General features: G+C 40.3%; 1 protein-coding gene across 3 annotated transcripts in view; it reads left to right on the top strand.

The window, feature by feature from the left end:
• Window positions 1-23057, top strand: part of IGSF11 (immunoglobulin superfamily member 11) — a 144858-nt gene extending 121801 nt beyond the window's left edge. The window contains exons 2-7 of one of the 3 annotated variants that reach the window (XM_070788438.1): window positions 11-227; window positions 1543-1750; window positions 4966-5121; window positions 17987-18109; window positions 19155-19305; window positions 20745-23057. In XM_070788438.1, coding sequence (XP_070644539.1) covers window positions 1567-1750; window positions 4966-5121; window positions 17987-18109; window positions 19155-19305; window positions 20745-21204 — 1074 coding nt within the window. In that variant the 5' untranslated portion in view covers window positions 11-227; window positions 1543-1566 and the 3' untranslated portion in view covers window positions 21205-23057. The remainder of the gene's footprint in view (window positions 1-10; window positions 228-1542; window positions 1751-4965; window positions 5122-17986; window positions 18110-19154; window positions 19306-20744) is intronic. The other 2 variants (XM_070788429.1, XM_070788433.1) reach the window with 2 other exon arrangements.
• The last annotated feature ends 714 nt before the right edge of the window (window positions 23058-23771 follow it).

The following is a 23771-nucleotide window of genomic DNA, read 5'->3' as shown; positions in this document are numbered from 1 at the left end:
TCTTCTCTAGGTGTTGCAGCTTCCCTGGAAGTCTCTGAGAGCCCTGGGAGTGTTCAAGTTGCCCGGGGTCAGACAGCAGTCCTGCCCTGCACTTTCACCACCAGCGCCGCCCTCATTAACCTCAATGTCATTTGGATGGTCATTCCTCTCTCCAATGCAAACCAGCCTGAGCAGGTACTTCTGTTCCATCCTGTGCTGCCACTGAAATTTTAATCTTTTTATAAGAGGTGGGTAGGAAAGTGTTTTGAATACATATATGATTTCTAGAATAAGGTGATACTTCAGTATGCCTGTGCTGTTTTAAGTCCTGTTCCTACATTATTAGCCAACTATCAAAAGAAGCTATCCTCTTTCTGAAAGACTAAAAAAAGTTAACACATGTCAGGAGGATCCTTCTGAGGAATATGTAGGAATCTGGAATCTTATCAGAAGACATTGTTGATAGGAAATACTGAGACAGTAAAAGAAAGATATATTTTGACACGAAGGGACTAGCACTGACATAGGTGGATAATAGTATTAAGGAAGTAACTTTAGATAGTATTAATAGTACTTGATTTATTTGGTTAATTGCAGGAGTATTTTAAAATAAGGCCAGGCACACTAGTCATCTTCCAGGAAGTTCAAATAGAAGCTACTACCTCATAAGCTATATCAGTTATAGGTAAAAGACCCCATTACATATGATACCCACTACAGAAAATAATGTTCAGAAAATTAGTGAATTGTGACCATGACTATACCTTTCCTTCCCAAAGTTAACTTATTTCTGTTATGAAGTTTCTCTGCTTCAATAGAATTTTTACTGCCTAAAAATATTTGATAAGCCAGGTTTTCTGATAGGAAATTTAAATAGATGTGTTTAACAGTAACTTCTTCTAGTTCTTTAGTCCATGGGCCTTTCATAATTAGACTGAGAGCATTTTGTTCAACCTCATCATTTGAGGAGTCAGTGATACAGGCAAGGGAAGACTTGACTACACTCAAATATTTACAGGCAGAGAGAGCTTGGATAAACCAGGTACCTCACCGTCAGCCCAAAGAGCTTTCTGCAACTTCATTCTGAGTCCTCTCTCATGAATAGTTGACTTTAATAAATAAATTGATGTAAGAAAAGCAGTCATGGATTGTAACTCTTCTTCCCTTTTTTGACATTCATTTATACTCAGTCTATAACTTGATCTTATCATTTTGTGACCTAGTAAGCATGAGACTGTCAGTGCTAGTTTAACTTTTTATTGTGCAATTAATTTTTTGAACTGGTAAAAATATTTATGGACCAATAGTAAGGTATCATAAAATGCACTTTATATATTCTGATGAGTTAGGTAAGGATACAGTGTTGTTCCACTTTGGTATGTAGGAATTTAAAACCCCTGGATACTTACAGATAGGTGCTGTAGTAAAACGTTGGTGACAACTCTAAGATTAGAAATAAAATTTTGCAATGTTTGGTATAGTCTGCTCTTTACTGTATAGTTACTGTTATGTGTCTAAAAGGAGATGCATTGGCCAGATGATTTCTTTTGCTTTCCTTTGCAGGTCATTCTCTATCAAGGTGGACAGATGTTTGACGGTGCCCCCCGGTTCCATGGGCGGGTAGGATTTACAGGCACCATGCCAGCCACCAATGTCTCCATCTTCATTAACAACACTCAGCTGTCAGATACAGGCACCTACCAGTGTTTGGTTAACAACCTTCCAGATAGAGGTGGCAGGAATATTGGGGTCACTGGTCTCACAGTTTTAGGTGAGTGACAGGACATGTTCCAGGTACTTTGGCTTTACTTACAAATTTACTCCCAAGCACATTTACTTCTGCCATTTCTTCTGCACACTCTGACTGCTGTGTCTTTTTCCTGTCCTCTCTCTTTGTAGCCACATCTGGACTCTGCTTCTCTGTGCTTCTTCATATAGTTTCTGCACCCGTTACTCCATTTCAGGTGGTTCTCAAAAGCTTACTTCTTAAATGACTTTTCCTGAAGGTGGAGAAAGGCAGTAAAAATACCATCAAAAGTAGCCCCTCACTTTTCCTAAGCTTTTATGTGTGTGCCCAGTCACTTTAGTCATGTCCGACTCTTTGCGACCCTGTGGACTGTGGCACCAGGCTCCTCTACCCGTGGGATTCTTCAGGCAAGAATACTGGAGTTGGTTACCATGCCCTCCTCCATTTGATATTCCCAACCCAGGGATTGAACCCGTGTCTCCTGAATCTCCTGCATTGGCAGGCGGGTTCTTTACCATTAGTGCTACCTGGGAAGCCCAAGCTTTTATAGAATAAGACATTGTTGGATGCAAATTAAATCATGAATGTTTGATAATGTGTAGGGAGCAGGGAGCTTCGCACACATGAGAATAAATTTGCTACCACTTGCTGTTTATGTGATGCTAAATAGGCCCACGACTCTTCTAAGCTTCAACTCTTGTTCTGGCAGAATTTTGATAATACCTCCTTTTGCTTTCAAAAATATCATTGTTTGAATGATAAATTATATGATCAACTCAGTCTTAATACTGAGACCAAATAGATTTAGAGCCTTTTCCAAGGTTGTGTGGGCTTCCCTAGTGGCTCAGTCGGTAAGGAATCTGCCTGCAATGCAGGAGACCCAGGTTTGATCCTTGGGTCGGGAAGATCCCCTGGAGAAGGACATGGCTACTCACTCCAGTATTCTTGTTTGGTAAATCCCATGAACAGAGGAGCCCAAACATCACTGAATTGCTCAATTAAAAACTGGCTAAGATGGTAAATTTTTGTTATATTTTACCATAATTAAAATTTTTTAGTTGATGAAAGAGCCCATTTGTAAAGAAGATATTTCAAGGAACAATACCCACTTACCCTGCCAGCTACTCTTGGCTAAAAGCACCTTAACATTGGTCTTAACTCTAGTTAAGAACACAGTTAACTCTACTAACGAAACCAGACACACTGACTTTATACCAACTTCTGTTCTATAGTAGGGGGAGTCACAGTGAGGTTCAAGTATATCTGCTACTTGATAGTAACACATGGACATTTTATTATCATTAAGAAAGACAAGGACACAAAGGATGTGAAACACAAACTTTTCCAAGAAAGAACACTAAAGGAAGAAGGTGGTAGTTTATAGTAAAAAAAGCAAGCAAATAAAAATATAAACTAAGCCCATGGCTTGGACTCTCATATTAGGTATTGTGTGCAGTAGAGTTTAAATATAAGTGGGTGATGCACTTGTAATGCTAGTGACTTTTCAATAAATGTGTTCAACCCTGAAAAAAATGAATGAATGCGTAGAAAATGAATGCTCTATACAGAGGAACCAGGAGAGAAAATGGGTGGGGGGAGAGAAAACACTGAAAGGGTACAGGTAGAAAGACTGAAAAATCTCAGGGGATCTTAACTGCTGTAATGGATAAACCAACCTCAATTTACTGACTTAGCACTGCCACTGTGACGCTACGAGAGGAAACCCAAAATAATTACTTGAAGGTGACCTGAATCATGTGGGAAGCTCATTATCTACACTATATGTGTGAATATCAAAATAATGTTAAATCCCAACAGTATTCTGTATTTAGTACATGAGTGTTTTAAAGTCTGTGTAAGTTTAATATATTTGAGCAAATGATAGTTTGAAGACTGTGAGAACAAGGTACGGGAGCTATAGCATTTTCTCGTCTGAAGAAGGAAAACGACAAGAACCGCCAACCCTGGTATCCCTGAGTAACTCAGCCGTGGAAGGGAAAAGGGGGAGCATGTGCCAGGGAATCCCAGAGTAAATGGGTATTTGTGGTAGAAGTGGCTACATTGAGCTCACTTGGGGAGACAGAAGTGCTTAGAGAAGGTGGATGCTCCGGACTGTCCTTGAAATATCTTCTTTACAAATGGGTTCTTTCATCAACTAAAAAAGTTTAATTGTGGTAAAATATAACAAAAATTTACCATCTTAGCCAGTTTTTTATTGAGCAATTCAGTGATGTTTGGACTAATCTCCACAACTTTCTTCAACTTGCAAAGATAAAACTCTGCCCATTAAATGACATTTTTCCGTCCCCTCAGCTGCTGGAAATCACTGTTCTGTTTTCTTTTTCTGTGAATTTCAGTACCCTAGGGACCACATATCGGAGAAGGCAATGACACCCCACTCCAGTACTCTTGCCTGGAAAATCCCATGGATGGAGGAGCCTGGTAGACTGCAGTCCATGGGGTTGCTAGAGTCAGACACGACTGAGCGACTTCCCTTTCACTTTTCACTTGCATTGGAGAAGGAAATGGCAACCCACTCCAGTGTTCTTGCCTGGAGAATCCCAGGGACGGGGGAGCCTGGTGGGCTGCCGTCTATGGGGTCACACACAGTCGGACACGACTGAAGTGACTTAGCAGCAGCAGCAGGGACCACATATAAGTTGAGTCATACATTATTTGTCTTTTTATAACTGAATTTTTTCACTTAACATTCTCTAGCTTCATCCATGTTGTAGCTTGTGTCAGAATTTCCTTACTTATCAAGGCTAAATATTCCATTGTATGCCCATACTATATTTTGTTCATCCATCCATCTATAGACACTTGGGTTATTTCCACCTTTTAGCTATTGTGAATAATGCCGCTGTGAACTTGTGTGAATTCAGTAATTCTTTTAAAAGCAATACGTTGACAGAAGGATTTTAAAAATCATTTGAGTACAGATCTTTGGAGGAAAAAAACAGTGAAACTAAAACCATAGGGTATCTTGAAAATATAATCAGACTCTGTTGCCTTTTTTACATATTTGCTCCCTGCCAGCCGAAGTTGTCGGCCCTGCACTCGTGACCAAGTCCTGTGAATAGTACAGTGTTCACTGGCTTTGCTCATGAGGTGGTCTTCTGATATGTGTTCCCCAGCAGTGCTATCTGAGGTTCCAGTGTGCTGAATGTTGATGTCTCTGCTGTCATCCTCTGGCTCATGGTAAATGTATCGTCTGTTACTTACTCTTCCTGTTACAGTTCCCCCTTCTGCCCCACACTGCCAAATCCAAGGGTCACAGGATATCGGCAGCGATGTCATCCTGCTCTGTAGCTCAGAGGAAGGCATTCCTCGACCAACTTACCTTTGGGAGAAGTTAGACAATACCCTCAAACTACCTCCAACAGCCACTCAGGGTATGTATGGTGTTGCTTTGTTTATTTAATTCATTATCATGGAAAAATTTCAATTCTCAGGTGATTCACAAAGTAATTAACTTTAATAGATTTTGAAAAAGAACACACTGTATTTGTAACTGCTGAAAAGCTATCAGGATTGTTTTGTGTTTTCAGCTTTAAAGATTATAAAAATATTTTCTTTCATCTTCTCATTGCTGACTTTATGAAATGTATCTTATCCAGTGGTAACTATATATGGAAATTCTGTTTCTTTGTAGCGAAGATTTAAAATAGCTAATTGGTAGTTTCTTTGAATTGCTAACTGTAAAATAATCCTTGAAGTTTGTAACTGAGAATTTACTTCCTACTTAAGAAATGATTGCCTATGTTAGTATGAGAAACATCCACATAGTCGTGAGGGGGTTAATCATCCTTTTCAGCCTCAAGTCTAATTAGAGGAGGAAGATGGGAAAGAGAGCAGGAAAAGGCCTCAGATCATGGTAGATCCAGGAGTTGATCACAGCAGACAGGTAAAGATGGAGGAGACATGAGTATCATCAAGGGCTTTCTGCATGTAAATCCAGCTGCTTAGGTTTGATATTAAAGGGAACACCCTTGAAAACTGAGGAAAATTTATGAAATGAGGGAAATTCTAGAATTATACATATAATTTCTGTTTCAAGGAAATAAATTTTTGCTATCTTGTGTGTTACATCACCTCTAAAACAGATCATATCTCTTCTAGCATTCTCAGGGAAGATTTACAGATCTTAACTTAAGGAGCTGACAGTTAATGGAGAGGTCCCAAACAACCTTAGTTATGCTTGATAAGTTTGAATCATATTGATGGTGTATACTCGTCATGGGAAGAAAAGTCCTAAGTTCTATGGTGAAGTTGGACATTAAAGAACCAAGATCACCAGCCTCTTAAGAGCTTTTCAGTTTCCTTTAAGAATCCCCACAGAAATTATTAATGGATCTTCCTATCACTTTTTAATTAACCTATCCCAGTATTATTTTAAAAAGTATTTTTTCACCATAATAACTTCTGGGTTATTCTAATAATGATTACTGCAATGCTGTTGTTCCCTACTGATTGTTTATTGCTAGATGTTTTAACCATACTGTGAGGCTGAATAGCTTTTTTGTGTGTGTGTGTGTGGACTGATCTATTAATCTTAATGTTGTAAGTGGCATGTTTAGAATAGCTCTTGTCTTTAAATCCTGAAAACTATATTCAAGTCCTAGATTTTCCAGTAACTATTTCTACAACAGTTCACCTCTTTGGGCCTGTGTTATCCTTTTTGTGTGTGTGTTGTCTTTTTGTAAAATAAAGGGATTTAACAATATCATCTCCAACACCTCTGTATCAGCATTAAGATTCTAATGATTTATAACATTTCTTTGAAATATTGGGCTGAGTTTGGAATTACAAATGAAAGTTTAAAAATGGTTGTATGTAACTTGTGAGTATCTGTAGAAAGAGCCTTCCATACCTACTTGTTTCTGAATAAATAGATATTAGTCAAATGTCTTGATATATTCTTTGCAACTTACATATTCTTTGGTACTTGAGCTGTGAAAGTGAACATGAATGCCAAAGATGACAGCATGTGTCTTATAATTCCAACTCTGGATTGGTTATCAGACTTAACTTCATCTATTATAATAATCTATTATAATAATACACATTAAATGAGTCTGATTTTTAATTAAATTTACCTCTTAATATCTGCATTAATGCAGTAGACAAAATAGCATATAATCCCAAAATAACTTAGAATTCTTTTAGAAGATTTAACTTACTAATGTGTATACATTTGCTTAATATAAATTCAGTATGCATTCCTGAGAAAAGAGTAACTGACTCCAGAAGAGGGCACCCCAGAAGTCTGAGTAGTGACAGGGCATAATATTTGGGGATTAGAATTGACCATGTATAGGGGCTAGCTTGAAGGAGCTCCTTCTAGGACAAAGCTGGGACAGTGTGAACATTGAAATAATAATGTAATCCACTGCATACAGTGAGAATCCCTGAATCCCTGCTGATAGACATAAATAAATGGGGAAGAAAGAAGAGCATTTTCTTATATTAGAATGGCTACCAATGTTGGTAGAAGGAATGACAGAAAATCATCCCCAGTGTCAAAATAGGAGCTGTTGTTTGATGAGAAACATGTTTACTAGTTCCAAAGTATTTTCCCACAAATAACTTACTAATCACAAAGAGTAAATAGGAACTTTATAGTAGAGAGGCCTGGTGGACACCACTGTAACCACACAAGCAGTGTTGTGACAAACTGCTGTTGGATGCCTCATGTCTTCTGGTCTGAGAAGGACACAGCATCATTGCTTCAGTGTTTCTGTCAAAACACATCACCTGAGTCCAATCACAAGGAAATATCCAGCAGGGAATGAAGACAGGCAAACTGTCCTAGACTTAAAGAGACTGAGGAGTCAGAGAACAAACTTAATGGTTGCTAGGTGGGGGCGAGGGGGGTGGGGGAAGGGATAGTTGGGGAGTTTGGGATGGACGGGTGCACACTGCTGTATGTAAGTGGGTAACCAACAAGGCCCTACTGTACAGCACAGGGAACTCTGCTCAATGTTATGTGGCAGCCTGGATGGGAGGGGAGTTTGGGGGAGAATGGGTACATGTATATGTATGGCTGAGTCCCTTTGCTGTTCCCCTGAAACTATCACATTGTTAATTGGCTATACCCCAGTACAAAATACAAAGTTAATAAAGAGACCAAAGAGTTAAAACAACTAAGTGTAATACCGAATCCTAGATTACAAACTAGACAGGGGAAGAAACAGCTATTAAAGGATGTTACTGGGCAGTTGACAAAATCTGAGTTTAAACTGCATGAGATAATACTGTTGTAGCAATATATAATTTCTTGACTTTGATACTTGTACTGTGATTATGTAATGTCTTTGTCCTTAGGAAATACTAAGTACTTAGTGGTAAAAAGGTGTAGTGTCTTCTACTTGCTCTTACATGGTCCAGGAAGATATTTCTGTAAGTACTGAGGAAATAATAACCAAATAGGACAAAATATAAATAACTGTTAAGTCTGAGTAGATGATATATGAGACACAAGAATTCCTGGTAGTATTCTTTCAATTTTCTGTAAACTAAAAGTTATGCCACAATAAAAGTTACCAAAAAGTTGTTTTCGTATAGTTTATATGTGGATGCTAAAGACTGAATAAATTTAGAACCAGCATTCTTTGGAGATGCAGTTTGTTTTTATACAGAAGAATTACAAAGTGGATTTAGTATTGTCCTTTTGGCATATAAATACTTTGAATTCTAAAAGGAGTGAAAACTATGTTTGATGGATATTATTTGAAGCAAAATGCATCAGTTTGGCCCTCATTCCATTAGGCCTGTACAGTTGGCCCAGGTCCCATTGAGACAGTACATCAGCCTCTGCATCAGTGGTTCTGATCCAGGGACAGTTTCACTTGGCGATGTCTGGAGACACTTTCAGTTGTCACAGCTGGGAGGAAGATGCTACTGGCAGCCAGTGGGTAGAGGCCAGGGATGCTGCTGAGCATTGTGAGGCACAGGTCAGCCTCCACAATAAAGAATTATACACCCCCAGTGTCAATAAGTGAACTGCATTAATATATTTCCAAACTTTAAACCACCCTCCTCTTTTGGAATAAATTCTATTTGTCATTATTTTAAAATAAATTACTAATATTTGGTATGCTTATATTTTAATAGACCTTTCTCATCTGTTTAATAGAACATCTCATCAAGTTTAATAAAACTTGATCATCTGTGATCATAAGTGAGAACGGCCCATATTTTTCTGTCTTCTATTATCCTTGCTTGAGTTGTAGTATCAGAGTATAGTAAACCCTCATACATTGAGTTGGGTAGCCCTTCCTCATTTTTCCATGCTCTGAAACAGTATGGATAAGAAAACTTAGGTTATTGGATGATTTTGTAGAATTTGCTTGTCAAAGCTTTGCCTTGTTGTTGGGGTTTTTTTTGATAGCTCTTTGACTACTGATTTAGTTTCTCTAATGTAGTAGGTTTATTAAGATTTTCTATATCTTTATTTTTCTATAAAATGTCTCTTTTGTCTATGCTTATGCATAGTAGCATCAAGTTGTATTCTCCATGTGAAAACACAAATGTGTATGTAAGAGTGCAGGTTTTGGAGTCAAGAGAATGTGGTTTGGAATCACAGCTCCAGGAACCACTGGCTGTGTGACAGCCTTGGTCTTCTTCTGTGTAAAATGGAGACAATGATAGTAACTACCTCACAGGGTGAAATAAAGATTAAATGATAGCACATGTAAAATGTTTAGCACAACATCTGGCATGTATAAGCACTTAATAAATACTAGCATTTATATTATCATTATTATTACTCCCTCATGAATTTTAAAACTCTGCATATATGTTCCCCTTTTCATTCCTAATTCTGTTGCTCCTTTTCATCTTTATGTTTTTAATCAATCCTACCTAAACCAAACTTTTGATTTTATTTATACTTTTGTATGTTGTTGTTGTTCAGTCTCTAAGTCTTGTCTGATTCTTTGCCACCTCATGGACTGCACAGCACACCAGGCTTCCCTGTCCTTTACTCTCTCTTGGAGTTTTCTCAGATTCATGTCCATTGAGTCAATGATGCCATCCAACCATCTCATCCTCTGCCACCTGCTTCCCCTTTTGCCTTCGATCTTTCCCAGCATCAGGATCTTTTCCAATGAGTCGATTCTTCTCATTAGGTGTCCAAAATATTGGAGCTTCAGCATCAGTCCTTCCAATGAATATTCAGGGTTGATTTCCTTTAGATTTGACTGGTTTAATCTCCTTGCAGTCCAGGGGAGTCTCAAGACTCTTCTCCAGAACCACAGTTCAAGAGCATCGATTCTTTGGTGCTCAGCCTTCTTTATGGTCCACCTCTCATATCTGTACATGACTACTGGAAAAACCATAGCTTTGACTATATGGACCTTTATCAGCAAACTGTTATCTCTGCTTTTTAATGCACTGTCTAGGTTTGTCATAGCTTTCCTTCCAAGGAGCAAGTGTCTTTTAATTTCATGGCTGTAGCCACCATCCGCACTGATTTTGGAGCCTAGGAAATAAAATCTGTCATTGCTTCTACTTTTCCCCCTTCTGTTTACCATGAAATAGACTGGGTACCATGGGACTGGGTGCCATGATCTTAGTTTTTTGAATGTTGAGTTTCCCACTAGCTTTTTCACTCAAGTATAGTCTTGTATACCTATTTTTTCATTTTTGCTCTGAATTCATTTGTTAATTTAACATATGCTTGTTGGGCACCTACTAGTTTCCAGCACTCTTCTAGGTGCTAGAAACACGTCAGTGAACATAAATCCTTCCCCTTATAGAGCTTGAATTCTAATGGAGGGAGATTGAACATAATAAATCAGTAACTTGCAGAGACTGTTACAAGGTGATAAATTCATTAGGGGAAAAATAGGTGAATGTAAAATGGATTAGCTAAGGCATGAGGAGCTGAAATTTGAAAAAGATTCTTAGGGTAAGCCTCCTAGAGAAGATCATATTCTAGCAAAGATTGGAAGATGTTAAAGGAATTAGGCATGTGAATATCGGGGCTGGAGAGCATTCTGGGTAGAAGGAACAGCCAGGTGAATGAAGTCCCTGAGGCAGGAGCCTGCCCCATGCTTTAGATGAACAGCAAAGAAACCAGTTAAATAGCCAGTAACAGTTAACACAAAAGTGCATATTAAGCATAGAGAAGCAGTGAAATTTAACAACTTATAAACAACAGAGGCCCAGGCTAGGTTGAAAAAAAGAAGACATAACTGACAGATCCACAGTCCTACTGTGTAATTTTTTGCTGTTTCCCTTTTCCATCTCCATCTTAATTCAACCAACATCAACACAAAAAGGAAATAAAATTTTCTATGTCTGAAAAATTTGGCATGAAACAAAGATCAAGGCTGTTGGATACTTAATGCTGTATCATGTTTTTAAATTTTCTTTTAGAATGACAGAGTTTAACTCTCTGACATACATCACAGCAGGATCCTCTATGACCCACCTCCCAGAATATTGGAAATAAAAGCAAAAATAAACAAATGGGACCTAATTAAACTTAAACTATTAGCAAGGTGAAAAGGCAGCCTTCAGAATGGGAGAAAATAATAGCAAATGAAGCAACTGACAAACAACTAATCTCAAAAACATACAAGCAACTCCTACAGCTCAACTCCAGAAAAATAAATGACCCAATCAAAAAATGGGCCAAAGAACTAAATAGACATTTCTCCAAAGAAGACATACAGATGGCTGACAAACACATGAAAAGATGCTCAACATCACTCATTATCAGAGAAATGCAAATCAAAACCACTATGAGGTACCATTTCACACCAGTCAGAATGGCTGCGATCCAAAAGTCTACAAGCAGTAAATGCTGGAGAGGGTGTGGAGAAAAGAGAATCCCCTTACACTATTGGTGGGAATGCAAACTAGTACAGCCACTATGGAGAACAGTGTGGAGATTCCTTAAAAAACTGGAAATAGAACTGCCTTATGATCCAGCAATCCCACTGCTGGGCATACACACTGAGGAAACCAGAAGGGAAAGAGACACATGTACCCCAATGTTCATCGCAGCACTGTTTATAATAGCCAGGACATGGAGGCAACCTAGATGCCCATCAGCAGAGGAATGGATAAGAAAGCAGTGGTACATATACACAATGGAGTATTACTCAGCCATTAAAAAGAATACATTTGAATCAGTTCTAATGAGGTGGATGAAACTGGAACCTATTATACAGAGTGAAGTAAGCCAGAAAGAAAAACACCAATACAGTATACTAACATATATATATGGAATTTAGAAAGATGGTAACAATAACCCTGTGTACGACACAGCAAAAGAGACAGTGATGTATAGAACAGTCTTATGGACTCTGTTGGAGAGGGAGAGGGTGGGAAGATTTGGGAGAATGGCATTGAAACATATAATATCATGTATGAAACGAGTTGCCAGTCCAGGTACGATGCACGATACTGGATGCTTGGGGCTGGTGCACTGGGACGACCCAGAGGGATGGTATGGGGAGGGAGGAGGGAGGAGGGTTCAGGATGGGGAACACATGTATACCTGTGGCGGATTCATTTCGATATTTGGCAAAACTAATACAATATTGTAAAGTTTAAAAATAAAATTAAGGAAAAAAAAGAAAACAAAAAACAAAAAAAAAGAATGACAGAGTTTAAATATTAAGTGTTTGTCATATTATCTTTGGATTTTTAAATAGGTTTTATTTTGTGTTAATATTCCCATTCTTATTGTAATATTATCTTTGGATTTTTAAATAGGTTTTATTTTGTGTTAATATTCCCATTTTTATTACTTCTTATTATCAAACATTTGCATTTAATTGAAATAACTTTTTACATATTATTAAAATATATCAGATCAGATCAGTCGCTCAGTCGTGTCCGACTCTTTGCAACACCATGAATCGCAGCACGCCAGGCCTCCCTGTCCATCACCAACTCCCGAAGTTCACTCAGACTCACATCCATCGAGTCAGCGATGCCATCCAGCCATCTCATTCTCTGTCATCCCCTTCTCCTCCTGCCCCTAATCCCTCCCAGCATCAGAGTCTTTTCCAGTGAGTCAACTCTTCGCATGAGGTGGCCCAAGTACTGGAGTTTCAGCTTTAGCATCATTCCTTCCAAAGAAATCCCAGGGCTGATCTGCTTCAGAATGGACTGGTTGGATCTCCTTGCAGTCCAAGGGACTCTCAAGAGTCTTCTCCAACACCACAGTTCAAAAGCATCAATTCTTCGGTGCTCAGCCTTCTTCACAGTCCAACTCTCACATCCATATATGACCACAGGAAAAACTATAGCCTTGACTAGACGAACCTTTGTTGGCAAAGTAATGTCTCTGCTTTTGAATATGCTGTCTAGGTTGGACATAATTTTCCTTCCAAGGAGTAAGCGTCTTTTAATTTCATGGCTGCAGTCACCATCTGTAGTGATTTTGGAGCACAGAAAAATAAAGTCTGACACTGTTTCCACTGTTTCCCCATCTATTTCCCATGAAGTGGTGGGACCGGATGCCATGATCTTCGTTTTCTGAAAGTTGAGCTTTAAGCCAACTTTTTCACTCTCCACTTTCACTTTCATCAAGAGGCTTTTGAGTTCCTCTTCACTTTCTGCCGTAAGGGTGGTGTCATCTGCATATCTGAGGTTATTGATATTTCTCCCGGCAATCTTGATTCCAGCTTGTGCTTCCTCCAGCCCAGCATTTCTCATGATGTACTCTGCATATAAGTTAAATAAACAGGGTGACAATATACAGCCTTGACGAACTCCTTTTCCTATTTGGAACCAGTCTGTTGTTCCATGTCCAGTTCCAACTGTTGCTTCCTGACCTGCATACAGATTTCTCAAGAGGCAGGTCAGGTGGTCTGGTATTCCCATCTCTTTCAGAATTTTCCACAGTTTATTGTGATGCACACAGTCAAAGGCTTTGGCATAGTCAATAAAGCAGAAATAGATGTTTTTCTGGAACTCTCTTGCTTTTTCTATGATCCAGCAGATGTTGGCAATTTGATCTCTGGTTCCTCTGCCTTTTCTAAAACCAGCCTGAACATCAGGAAGTTCATGGTTCACATATTGCTGAAGCCTGGCTTGGAGAATTTTGAGATATGTCATAATATATATCATATGTTGTGCAAATAATAAGCCATGTATTCATTATTTTTTGTGTAGAATAATTCTGAATTTTATGTAAGAAATGACTCAATTATTATGGTCACTTATTATTTTAAAAATGCATAAATCATATAACATATTGAATAATCTGATTTTGTTAAGTCTGATCTCTCAACCTCAAATCCTGAGTATTAATATTTATTGGAATTTTGAGACATTTAGCATTTTCCCAATTTCTTGACTGATTTTCCTCATAAATCAGAAAAAGATATAAATTTGTAAAGCCATGCCAAGAGGAAATTCCTACATAGAAGCCTTCCCAGGCACTGTGCATTATCTCACTTAGTCCTCATGGAAGCCTACAGAGGAAGAGGTGGCACATCCGTGACCACCTAGCTAGCCAGTGGCAGAACAGGTTCCACCCTGAGTCTAGAACACACACTCTCAGCCAGTTTACCATTGACTAGGTGGCAGAGAAGTGATTCTGGAACTAAGGAGAAAGGATGGAAGTGGAAATGTGCGCTTGTGTTTATTTCTCTCTAAATTCCATAGGGCTTTCTGGTTGAGGTCAGCATCTTATGTGGGATACAGTGTTGCTGTGAACTAAAACGGAGCAGTGTGATGCAGTTTGTTGCTTTCCAAATTGTAGTTCCACCCTGTTGAACTTCCCCTATTCTTTAAAAGAAAGAACATCAAAAGGATATTTATTCTACAACTTCATTTCAACAAGTTAGTCTGTGTCAGAGCAGGCCAAGTGAAGTGACCCACTGGGGGATTGGCCCCTCTCATTTCAGAAAGGGCCCTGCGCCGTGGCGTGGAGCAGTCTGGTGCTGGCGGTAGAGGTGCCCCATGTCTGCGTTGCCCTGACTGCGTAGAAACAGCCCTCTTCTGCTTCCGGCTAGTCCTGTCTTAGTAATGAGTCTGTCTCATCCCCTGATTCTGTTCCAAGTTAACTCCAGCATGGTGTGTCCACCTCATGGAAAAACACTGTTTTAATCACTCCACTTATGGTGTCTATAGAGGTAAAGGGGAAAAATGGGAAAACAGTGACTTCACCTTTTAAAAATAACTTTTTCAGCATGAATCTTTACAGTTTACCTTTTCCACATGCCAGAAGGCTGCTTAGATCAGCTGTTAATTTTTTTCCTAATTCTCTCTGTGGAAATGTCAACACAATCAGTGGTTTGGTGTGAGCTGATCAAGTTTCTAGACTTTCAGGATTTATGAAGACAGTAATACAGTGTGTGGAATTGGGGGGGTGGTTAGTGGTCCAAAGATTATGGTTTTCTTGAATGATGACATTTGCTAATGTATTGAAGATGGATTTACACAGATGGCTTAGTTTAAGACTAACAGCATTGGGACATTGATCGCAAGGTTAGAAAATATCCTATAGATGTACCCCAGAGAATATTATGGTATTAAGTGCCTTACTAGAAAGCCAAATCGGGGTATGGTGATTATGAGCTTTGGACACAGACAGACCTGATTTTATGTGCTGCTACTTGAGTCCTGTGCGATCTTGGACCAATTGCATAGCTTCTCTGAGCTTTGTCACCTTTGAAAAGTATAGAGTATAAAACTTAAGGTTTCTAAACTTGGAGAGACATGTAAAACTCTTAGTGTAGTGCATGTGGTACACAACAGACACTCAAGCGAAGATAGCCCATTTATTTCTTTGTTGCTTACCTTTCCATGTGCTGGGTAATTTCTGAGGATGGTGATACCGTAATAAACAAGAAAAACCCAGTCCATTATCTTAATGAGACAAGTAGGTAAGAAATTATAATAAATGGGGTAAGTTCCAGAGAATACAGGGTGCTGGGAAACACATGGGAGAGACATTTATGAGAGCCTGGGAAATCAAATAGAACACAGAGGAGGAGAAAACATTTTCCCTCCAGACCGGCTCAACTCTCTGAGTGAGTTCACTGAAAAGCCCAGACATTGGTAGCCATCAGAATTGTGTGTTCTTAAGGAAAAGGAAATAACATACAAGTGTGAACCAAATAACTACCAGGTATATTGATTTGGGTGTGTACAGTACAATTCAAATGTCTAAATAAGATATCCATTTAGTAAGAATATCCATATAGTAGTATGGGTTGGATCATTGACATTCTTCCACTGAAAAGCAATAGCAAAAACAAAACAAAAGAAGCCCTCTTTTTCCTGGCCTGTATACTGATGTTAATTTCCGAGTGTGTTTGATGATTCAGAGTCCTTGTTAACACTACCCTTTGTATTATGTTAGAATGCAGCGAGATAACCCTGAGGGCTGTTGCTGTCTGGGGGATCTTTGAGAATTTGCTCATCATCATGAGATGTCCCTCTTCTGTGCTCCCCAGCATCCTATATCCTCTGGTTATGGCACTTACCCCACTTATTATGATTTCTTGCCTACTTGTCTCATTAAAATACAGGGCTGCGTTTGTCTGGTTCATCATTGTATCCCCATCCTCAGAAATTACCTGGTACACAGAAAGGTGCTCAATAAATATTTATTTCTTAAATGACTCTGCTTCTGCCTTTGATCTATGAAGATTGCCAGCAGGAACTAGGTAATTCAATCTTAGTTTCATGTCAGGGTTGTCAGCACTGGGTAGCGAGAGCCCTAGGTGTTGCCCGAGGAGTGTGGACTTTGCGCCAGAAACCAAGCTGTCAGGAGCCTTTCCTGATGTGCTGCTGTTTTGAGGAGATGAGGTGACGGATGGTTATGTTCTGCCTAAGAGAGGCAGTGAAACCCTGAACTAAGAGGTAAGATAGCCCTCCATCCAGCTGTAATTCCTGGTGCCCAGTTGTGTAATCTTATTACTCTTCTGAAGCCTCAGTTTCCTTATCTGTTCAATAGGATTAATAATAATAATACCTCTAAGAGTGATTGTAATGATCAGGATAATAACGTATAAAAGCTTAGCCAGTACTTGGCACATAGTAATAACTATTAACTTTGGTTTTTACCAAGTCATTTACATTTTGTTTATAAGGAATAAATAAACTATCCTAATGTTGATAAATGACTGGAACGTGAAACACTGAAATAGTTCTTTGTAATATCACTGTGATCACCTTGAAAATGCCGGGCTCAGATTTCCTGCTGTGGGGAACATGACTGACTGACAGCCTCAGCGGCTTCCTCCAGCATCCACCACTGCTTCCCTCCCAGGCAGGCTTTGCCTGGACTGCTCCCAGCCAGTCACCATTCTCAGCGGGGCTGCTAATACAGGCCTGTTCCTGCAAGGAGTGAGATTCCTGAAACAGGTGACTTTGTCTCCAGGACTCCCCATCAGCCTGGTGGAAGCTTCAGCAACCTTGTGCTGCAGTCTGAAATGCCCCCTTCTTTCTTTCTTCTCCCCTTCATGGTGGTCAGACCTGCACTGCAGTCAGAGCCGCTCCCTTCTTTCTCCAGGCTCCTCTCTGCTTCCTTTACTGCCGTTGCCTCCAGTAAACCTCTTGCTTGTCCTGGTGTCCACTTTGTGAAGGAGCTGGACTAAAAATGGTTATAATCATTATTGAAAGGGAGTAACAGTCTACACCTTGACGCACAGAGTGGATATTTTCTCCATTAAGGATGAAGCAAATATTAGTATAATGGGTTTAACTTCATTTTTGTATTACAGCATTTCCTCAGAATTAAAATTCAGTATTTATGATTGTAGATTCTCTAAAACGGGCATTAGCCAACATTTCCTCAAGGAAGGCTGCTCACCTTTAGGACCTCACATTAATTTGCAGATTAGGCTGTGAGACTGCCCTTATTTTGGACAGTCCTCTGTAGCTCTTCCTGGTGGCTCAGCTGTTAAAGAATCTGCCTGCAATGTGGGAGACCTAGGCTCGATCTCTGGATTGGGAAGATCCCCTGGAGGAGGGCATGACACCCCACTCCATTATTCTTGCCTGGAGAATCCCATGGACAGAGGAGTCTGGTGGTGGGCAACAGTCCATGGGGTCGCAAAGAGTCGGACATGACTGAGCAACTAATTTCACTTTTTTCTGTAGCTCTAGGTCTTTAACTTTATTTTATGATTTAGTCTTTAACATTCATAAACCAAAAACTCTCTCCAGAAAAATGATATTGATAGTTCTTCACTGTTCATTTCTTTTTATAGCCTTCTGCTGATTTCTCTGGTTTCCTATTTTCTTTCCGAAATCTTCACTTGACTGTTATTTTTGTGACAGACCAGGTCCAGGGAACAGTCACTATCCGGAACATCAGCGCCCTGTCGTCTGGTTTGTACCAGTGTGTGGCTTCTAACGCCATTGGGACCAGCACCTGTCTTTTGGATCTCCAGGTCATTTCTCGTAAGTATGTGAAATTCCGATGTCCACTCTGGTTCCGAAATGCCAAGATCTTCATTAAACCAGGGAATGAAGAGTTTCACTTAATGGTACTTAGGTCATTTGAAGAGAAAAAAGAAATTGTTTTGATTTTAATCATTATTGAAAATGTTACCAAAATATATTAGTGTACTTTTCAGCTTCAGCAATAGGACTTGTTCTTTATGGTAAAATGTCTTCTCCTCAGGATCATTAGAATCAAATCAGTTCTGATTGTGTAGCGCTGGAGACATATAAAAGTTTGGAGTGACCTTCTGGTCATGGCAAGACCTTTTTGTATTTTCTTCTAATCCCTTATGTCTGCTAAAATGTTGGGTGCCCAGGTCATACCTAAGTAGTGCAGACGTTTTTTCTCTAGTTGAGAATCCTGGGTTATTTGAATTCCAGCTGCAAAAGGGAATGATCTGACTAAGAGGAGGTGCTAAGTTATCCCACTGCTTGCTGGGTTCATTGTGGGCAGGTTAGGCAGGTAGTCAGCTTCCCGGGTAGTCAGCTTCCCAGGTGGCTCAGTGATAAAGAACCCATCTGTAGTGCAGGTGACCTGGGTTCAATCCTTGGGTTGGGAAGATCCCCTGGAGGAGGGCATGGCAGTCCTCCAGTATTCTTGCCTGGAGAATCCCATGGACAGAGTAGTCTGGCGGGCCACAGTCCATAGGTTGTAGAGAGTTGGACACAACTGAAGCGACTTAGTGTGCACGCACACAGACAAGTAGTCAGGTATGGTCTTTTTCCTGCTCTGCTACAGTGGTGACTCTCCTGCAGCTGTGAGTTGTCTAATTGTTTATTCATTCAATAAATGTTTGTGAGCCTGTTGTTTTAGTCCTAGCCATTGGGGATGCAGAAAGTTAAGCAAGATTTAACTTTAGATGGATGCTGTACTGTAGGCAGTTTTGTGCATTTTAAGAAGATTCTTGGGTAGTCTTAACTATTTATGAAGTTGTATGAGCATATTCTATTTCTCTCTCTCTCTCCTTTTTTTCTTTAAATATACCTTAAATATATTTTGCAGCCCAGCCCAGGAGCATTGGACTAATAGCTGGAGCCATTGGCACTGGTGCAGTTATTATCATTTTTTGCATTGCACTAATTTTAGGGGCATTCTTTTACTGGAGAAGCAAAAATAAAGAGGAGGAGGAAGAAGAAATTCCTAATGAAATAAGGTTTGTGTGTCAGATAATTTATCCTGACATTGGCATATCCAGTGTCTGTGTTTCTATTCTATTTCTATTTGGCAGCTAAGGTTTCTTTGCTAATCTTATGACTTTAACCAAGACAGTTAAAGTGGCCAAATGGTCATTTCTTGTAAGTTACATCACTCTTTCGGACTGACTGCTCAGCTTCACTTACTGGATCACGGAGGGGGAGCAGCGGCTAGTCTCGCGTGTGCCCAGTGAGGAGGACACGAGAAAAGGATCTCCTCATTTCCTCCCATGGCTTCAGGGGGGGTGGGGTTAGGTGGCCGCCATAGTAGAAAAATTACTTTAGAACGTGTATTTAATATTGGCATTTATCAACGATGAGATCGTAAACAAGAAAGAACACCACCTGTACAGATAGACCAAACCAATATGACTTGGTTGAAAACAATTGGAGTCAAGAATGTGAACATCGTAAGGAAAGAATGTCAAATGATATTGAGAGAAAGGTGACCCTTGGTGTATTGTGGGAATAAGGGGGTTCAGACTCAGGCTTAGATGGCATCATGTCAATATCCTTATTAAAAATGACATACACAGCTCCAGTCTATTCTGTCTTTCCTCGTGCCTCGAGGCTTTTCCTTTAGCTCCCACCCTCTTCCTGGACCATACTTCCCATCCCTCTTCATCCATCTCTTCAGTACATTCTTCCATCAGCTCCAAGACTAATCCAGGCACCACATTCTCACATAAGTTGACTTAGGCCCTTGTCTTGGGTAGAAGAGCTGTCTTTTTTTTTTTTTTTTCATATGAAACATCTAATAAAATGCCTGGTACTCAAGGAATGTTAGGTGAATTAGTTAGTATCTTAGATTAACTTAAGAACTTGTCTTAGGCTCTTATAATTTTTAAGGGTTTGGACAGATTTCATCCCAGTGTAAGATTAATGGGAAAAACCTCTCGTCAGCACACCACAGTGATTTCTCAAATACCCCAAAATGCAAATCAAGCCAAGCCTAGTAGTTTTTTGAAGTTGCTACATCCATAGGATGGTTTCTTAGCTATTTTATAGCAGCTAGCTCAGTTGATTTCTTCATGGACTATTTTCCTATTTAGAGCACTATGTGTATATACACACACACACACACACACACACGCATATATATATATATTTCCACTACATTGGAAGACATTGTCTTCGGAAAATTTGATACTACTTTGTTTTCTCTTGGAGACCGAGACACTGAGGGAGAATTTTTCTTAAGCATTGTCTTAAAGGGAATGAACATCAGCACCGAGGCCTGGTGCTTGCCTTGTTTGCTTTCCTGAGAGTGTGGTCTGTCCTGAGGGGGTGAATTTTGCAGACATGTTAGCCTGAGTATGAGAAGAAAGAGTCCTGAGCAGAAGGATAGGGTGGACATTGGGTAAATTCTGACAACACCTTTACTTTTGTTCATTTTCAGAGAGGATGATCTTCCACCCAAATGTTCTTCTTCTGCCAAAGCATTTCACATGGAGATATCCTCCTCGGAGAACAACACACTGACCTCTTCCAATACCTACAACAGCCGCTACTGGAGCAGCAACCCCAAAGCGCACAGAAACACGGAGTCGTTCGGCCACTTCGGTGACTTGCGCCAGTCCTTTTCCCTCCACTCGGGCAACGCCAGCGTACCAGCCATCTATGCCAATGGCAGCCATCTGGCCCCAGCCCCGCATAAGACCCTGGTAGTGACAGCCAACAGAGGGTCATCACCGCCGGCTGTGTCCAGGAGCAACGGTTCCGTCAGCAGGAAGGCCCGGCCTCCGCCTGTACCGTCACTGCACACACACTCCTACACCGTCAGCCAAGCCACCCTGGAGCGCATCGGCGCTGTCCCTGTCATGGTGCCAGCCCAGAGTCGGGCCGGGTCCCTGGTATAGGACGCCGGCGGAGGGAATGTGCAGAAAAAAAAGCTAAGGATGCCCTCATTCCAGGGGGAGAGTGGGGTGGCAGAGCTCTGGGAAGGACAATTTCCTGACAATGATCCTAGTAAAAAGCACAGAGAAGGAGGCCGTGGTGTGACCTGGCCACTAAGATTTGTAAACCGAACTGGAATGTTCCGGCATGAAGACACGTTCCCCTACCAGAGCGGTCTCAGGATTCCATTCAGAAAGTTGGATCTCACAGATGTGCCAAGCCAAGGAAGGAGGTGTAAAAGCAGAGTAGGACTGAAAACCCATCTGCAGTCCAGACGGGCTTGTTTTTTTAATTCACGCCTAACGTAATAATTTTTCAAGAGAATAAAGTGCCACATGGAGTTTAAATAATGAAATTATTTAAAAAGATAGGTGTCTTTAGAAAACATACTGAGCACCCCTGTACATCGTCTGGCCCCTCCCCATCCCCTCCCGCTGTAGGGGCCAGATGGCATAAATGGCGAGTATTGGTCTTCACAGGGCTGGCTCTTGTATCATAGAATCAAAACTTTTTACACCAACAAAAGTCAGTAAGGAATGGGTGAAAACTAGAAACTTCTTGGAGAAGCCCCGTCATATTTATTTATTTATCTCTTCCTGGACCATGAATTTCATATTTGGAGTACTGCTATATTGACAGATTATTGCCTGTCTATGTTTTTCTGGGGTCTGTTGTAGGTCCATGACAATTACTTCCTTATTTTCCTGGGAAAATATTTTTAAAAAGAAAACTGTTGTTTTTTTTTAAAGAAAATAAGTGAGAGGCTTTGGGTTAGGAAGGTAAAGACTACTGTTAACACCATGTTCATTGAAAATATGTGGATTGAACCCGGCAGGAGGCCCCTTCATGAAAGACCTAGGTCATGCAGGTGTGTGGCAAGGAATTCCTGGCAGCCCGTCAGAGCAGGGCCGTCCAGGTCTCCCTTGCTGTCACACCAGGTCGCTCTTAATGAGGGCAGCACCCCATGCGCTTTGTACTGTGGGAGGTAACTTTCCTTGTTTGACAAGTGGAGGTTTCTAGATTGTTAAAGGGAGGGCAGGAGTTGCTTTGTCCTCGTTTTTTGTTTGTTTGTTTCTATAATGATTAGATTTGCAAAAGAGATAAGACTGAGACAAAAGGACTGTCTTCAGATATGCTCCTGGGAGGCTCTGCCCTGTACTTGTCACAGCTCAGGGTTGCAATTTTGCCCAAATGCGTTTTACACCACTGTAAAGAGACTCTCTGTGGTCAGTTACCCAGCCTGGGAGCCCACCAGGTGATCCGCAGACTCTCCACACTGTGTGCTCTGTAGACCTGGCCATGCTTGTGTTGGTGACAGTCTCGCCTTAACCACACTTTAAGCAACACACAAAAATGGTTTCGTCCCAGATTTGTTTCCTAAATTTTTTATGATTCTGACCCTGTGATTCGATCAGGTTATCTTTTCTTTCCCTGTCATTGTCTTTCATTCTGTCATCCCACTATGCTTTTTGCCCTCTTTTCCTGCAAGAACAGTCACAGGAAGTGGCCTCCTGGTTTTCAGACTTATTTGAATAATGGAAACCAACAGCTGCCGCGTACATTATTTTTCCAAGAGGGCTAAGCTCTGAACCTAGCCACTGCAACCATCCCAATATTGATGAAAAGCTGAATTTACTTCAGCATTACTTATATTTTCCATTTGATGGTTCTTGACTTTGTAAAAATTTAAATAAATGAATGTCTATAATTTTTATAAAGAAAAGTGAAAATACCAATGACAAAAAGATGATACTGTCAGATGTTGTTTCAAAAGCATTTATCTTGCATTTCTTTATTCTTTCTAATTATCTAAAATTCAATAAAAGTTTATTCATATAAAAAGTTGTTTTTACTTATATGCTAATGATGCATGATTTTGTATTTAATGTACTCTTGACGTTATAAGCATTTTTCCATTCTGTTAAATTTTAATGAGCATATAGTATTCCAAAAATTACTTAGTTCCACTCTTTTTTTTTTCCCCTGGCTGTGCTAGATCTTTGCTGCTGCATGGGCTTTCCTCTAATTTCGGAGTGTGGGGGCTACTCTCTATTTTGGGTGTGCAGGCTTCTCGTTGCTGTGGCTTCTCTTGTTGCAGAGCGCGGGCCCTGGGGTGCACAGGCTTCAGTAGTTGTGACACATGGGCTCAGTAGTTGGGGCTCCCAGCTTTGAGCACAGCTTCAGCAGTTGGGCTGCACTGGCTTCGTTGCTCTGGGGCATGTGGGATCTTCTTGGACCAGGGATTGAACCTGTGCCTCCTGCATTAGCAGACAGATTCTTTACCACCAAGCCACTAGGCAAGCCCAGCTCAATTCTTTATCATTAGAAGTCTGACACTGAATCAATGGACATGAATTTGAGAAAACTTTGGGAGATGGTGAAAGAAAGAGGAGCCTGGTGTGCTGCAGTCATTGGGGTCACAAAGGGTCAGACATGACTTAGTGACTGATCAACAACTCTTATACTGTTATTGTATTTGAAGGAAGTTTCTTAATAGACAGCACATTGGTTGGATCATATTTTTGTATCT

The sequence above is a fragment of the Bos indicus genome, chromosome 1 (genome assembly GCF_029378745.1).
Source record: "Bos indicus isolate NIAB-ARS_2022 breed Sahiwal x Tharparkar chromosome 1, NIAB-ARS_B.indTharparkar_mat_pri_1.0, whole genome shotgun sequence".
Lineage (NCBI taxonomy): Eukaryota > Metazoa > Chordata > Mammalia > Artiodactyla > Bovidae > Bos > Bos indicus.
This window is presented reverse-complemented; position numbering and strand designations above follow the sequence as displayed.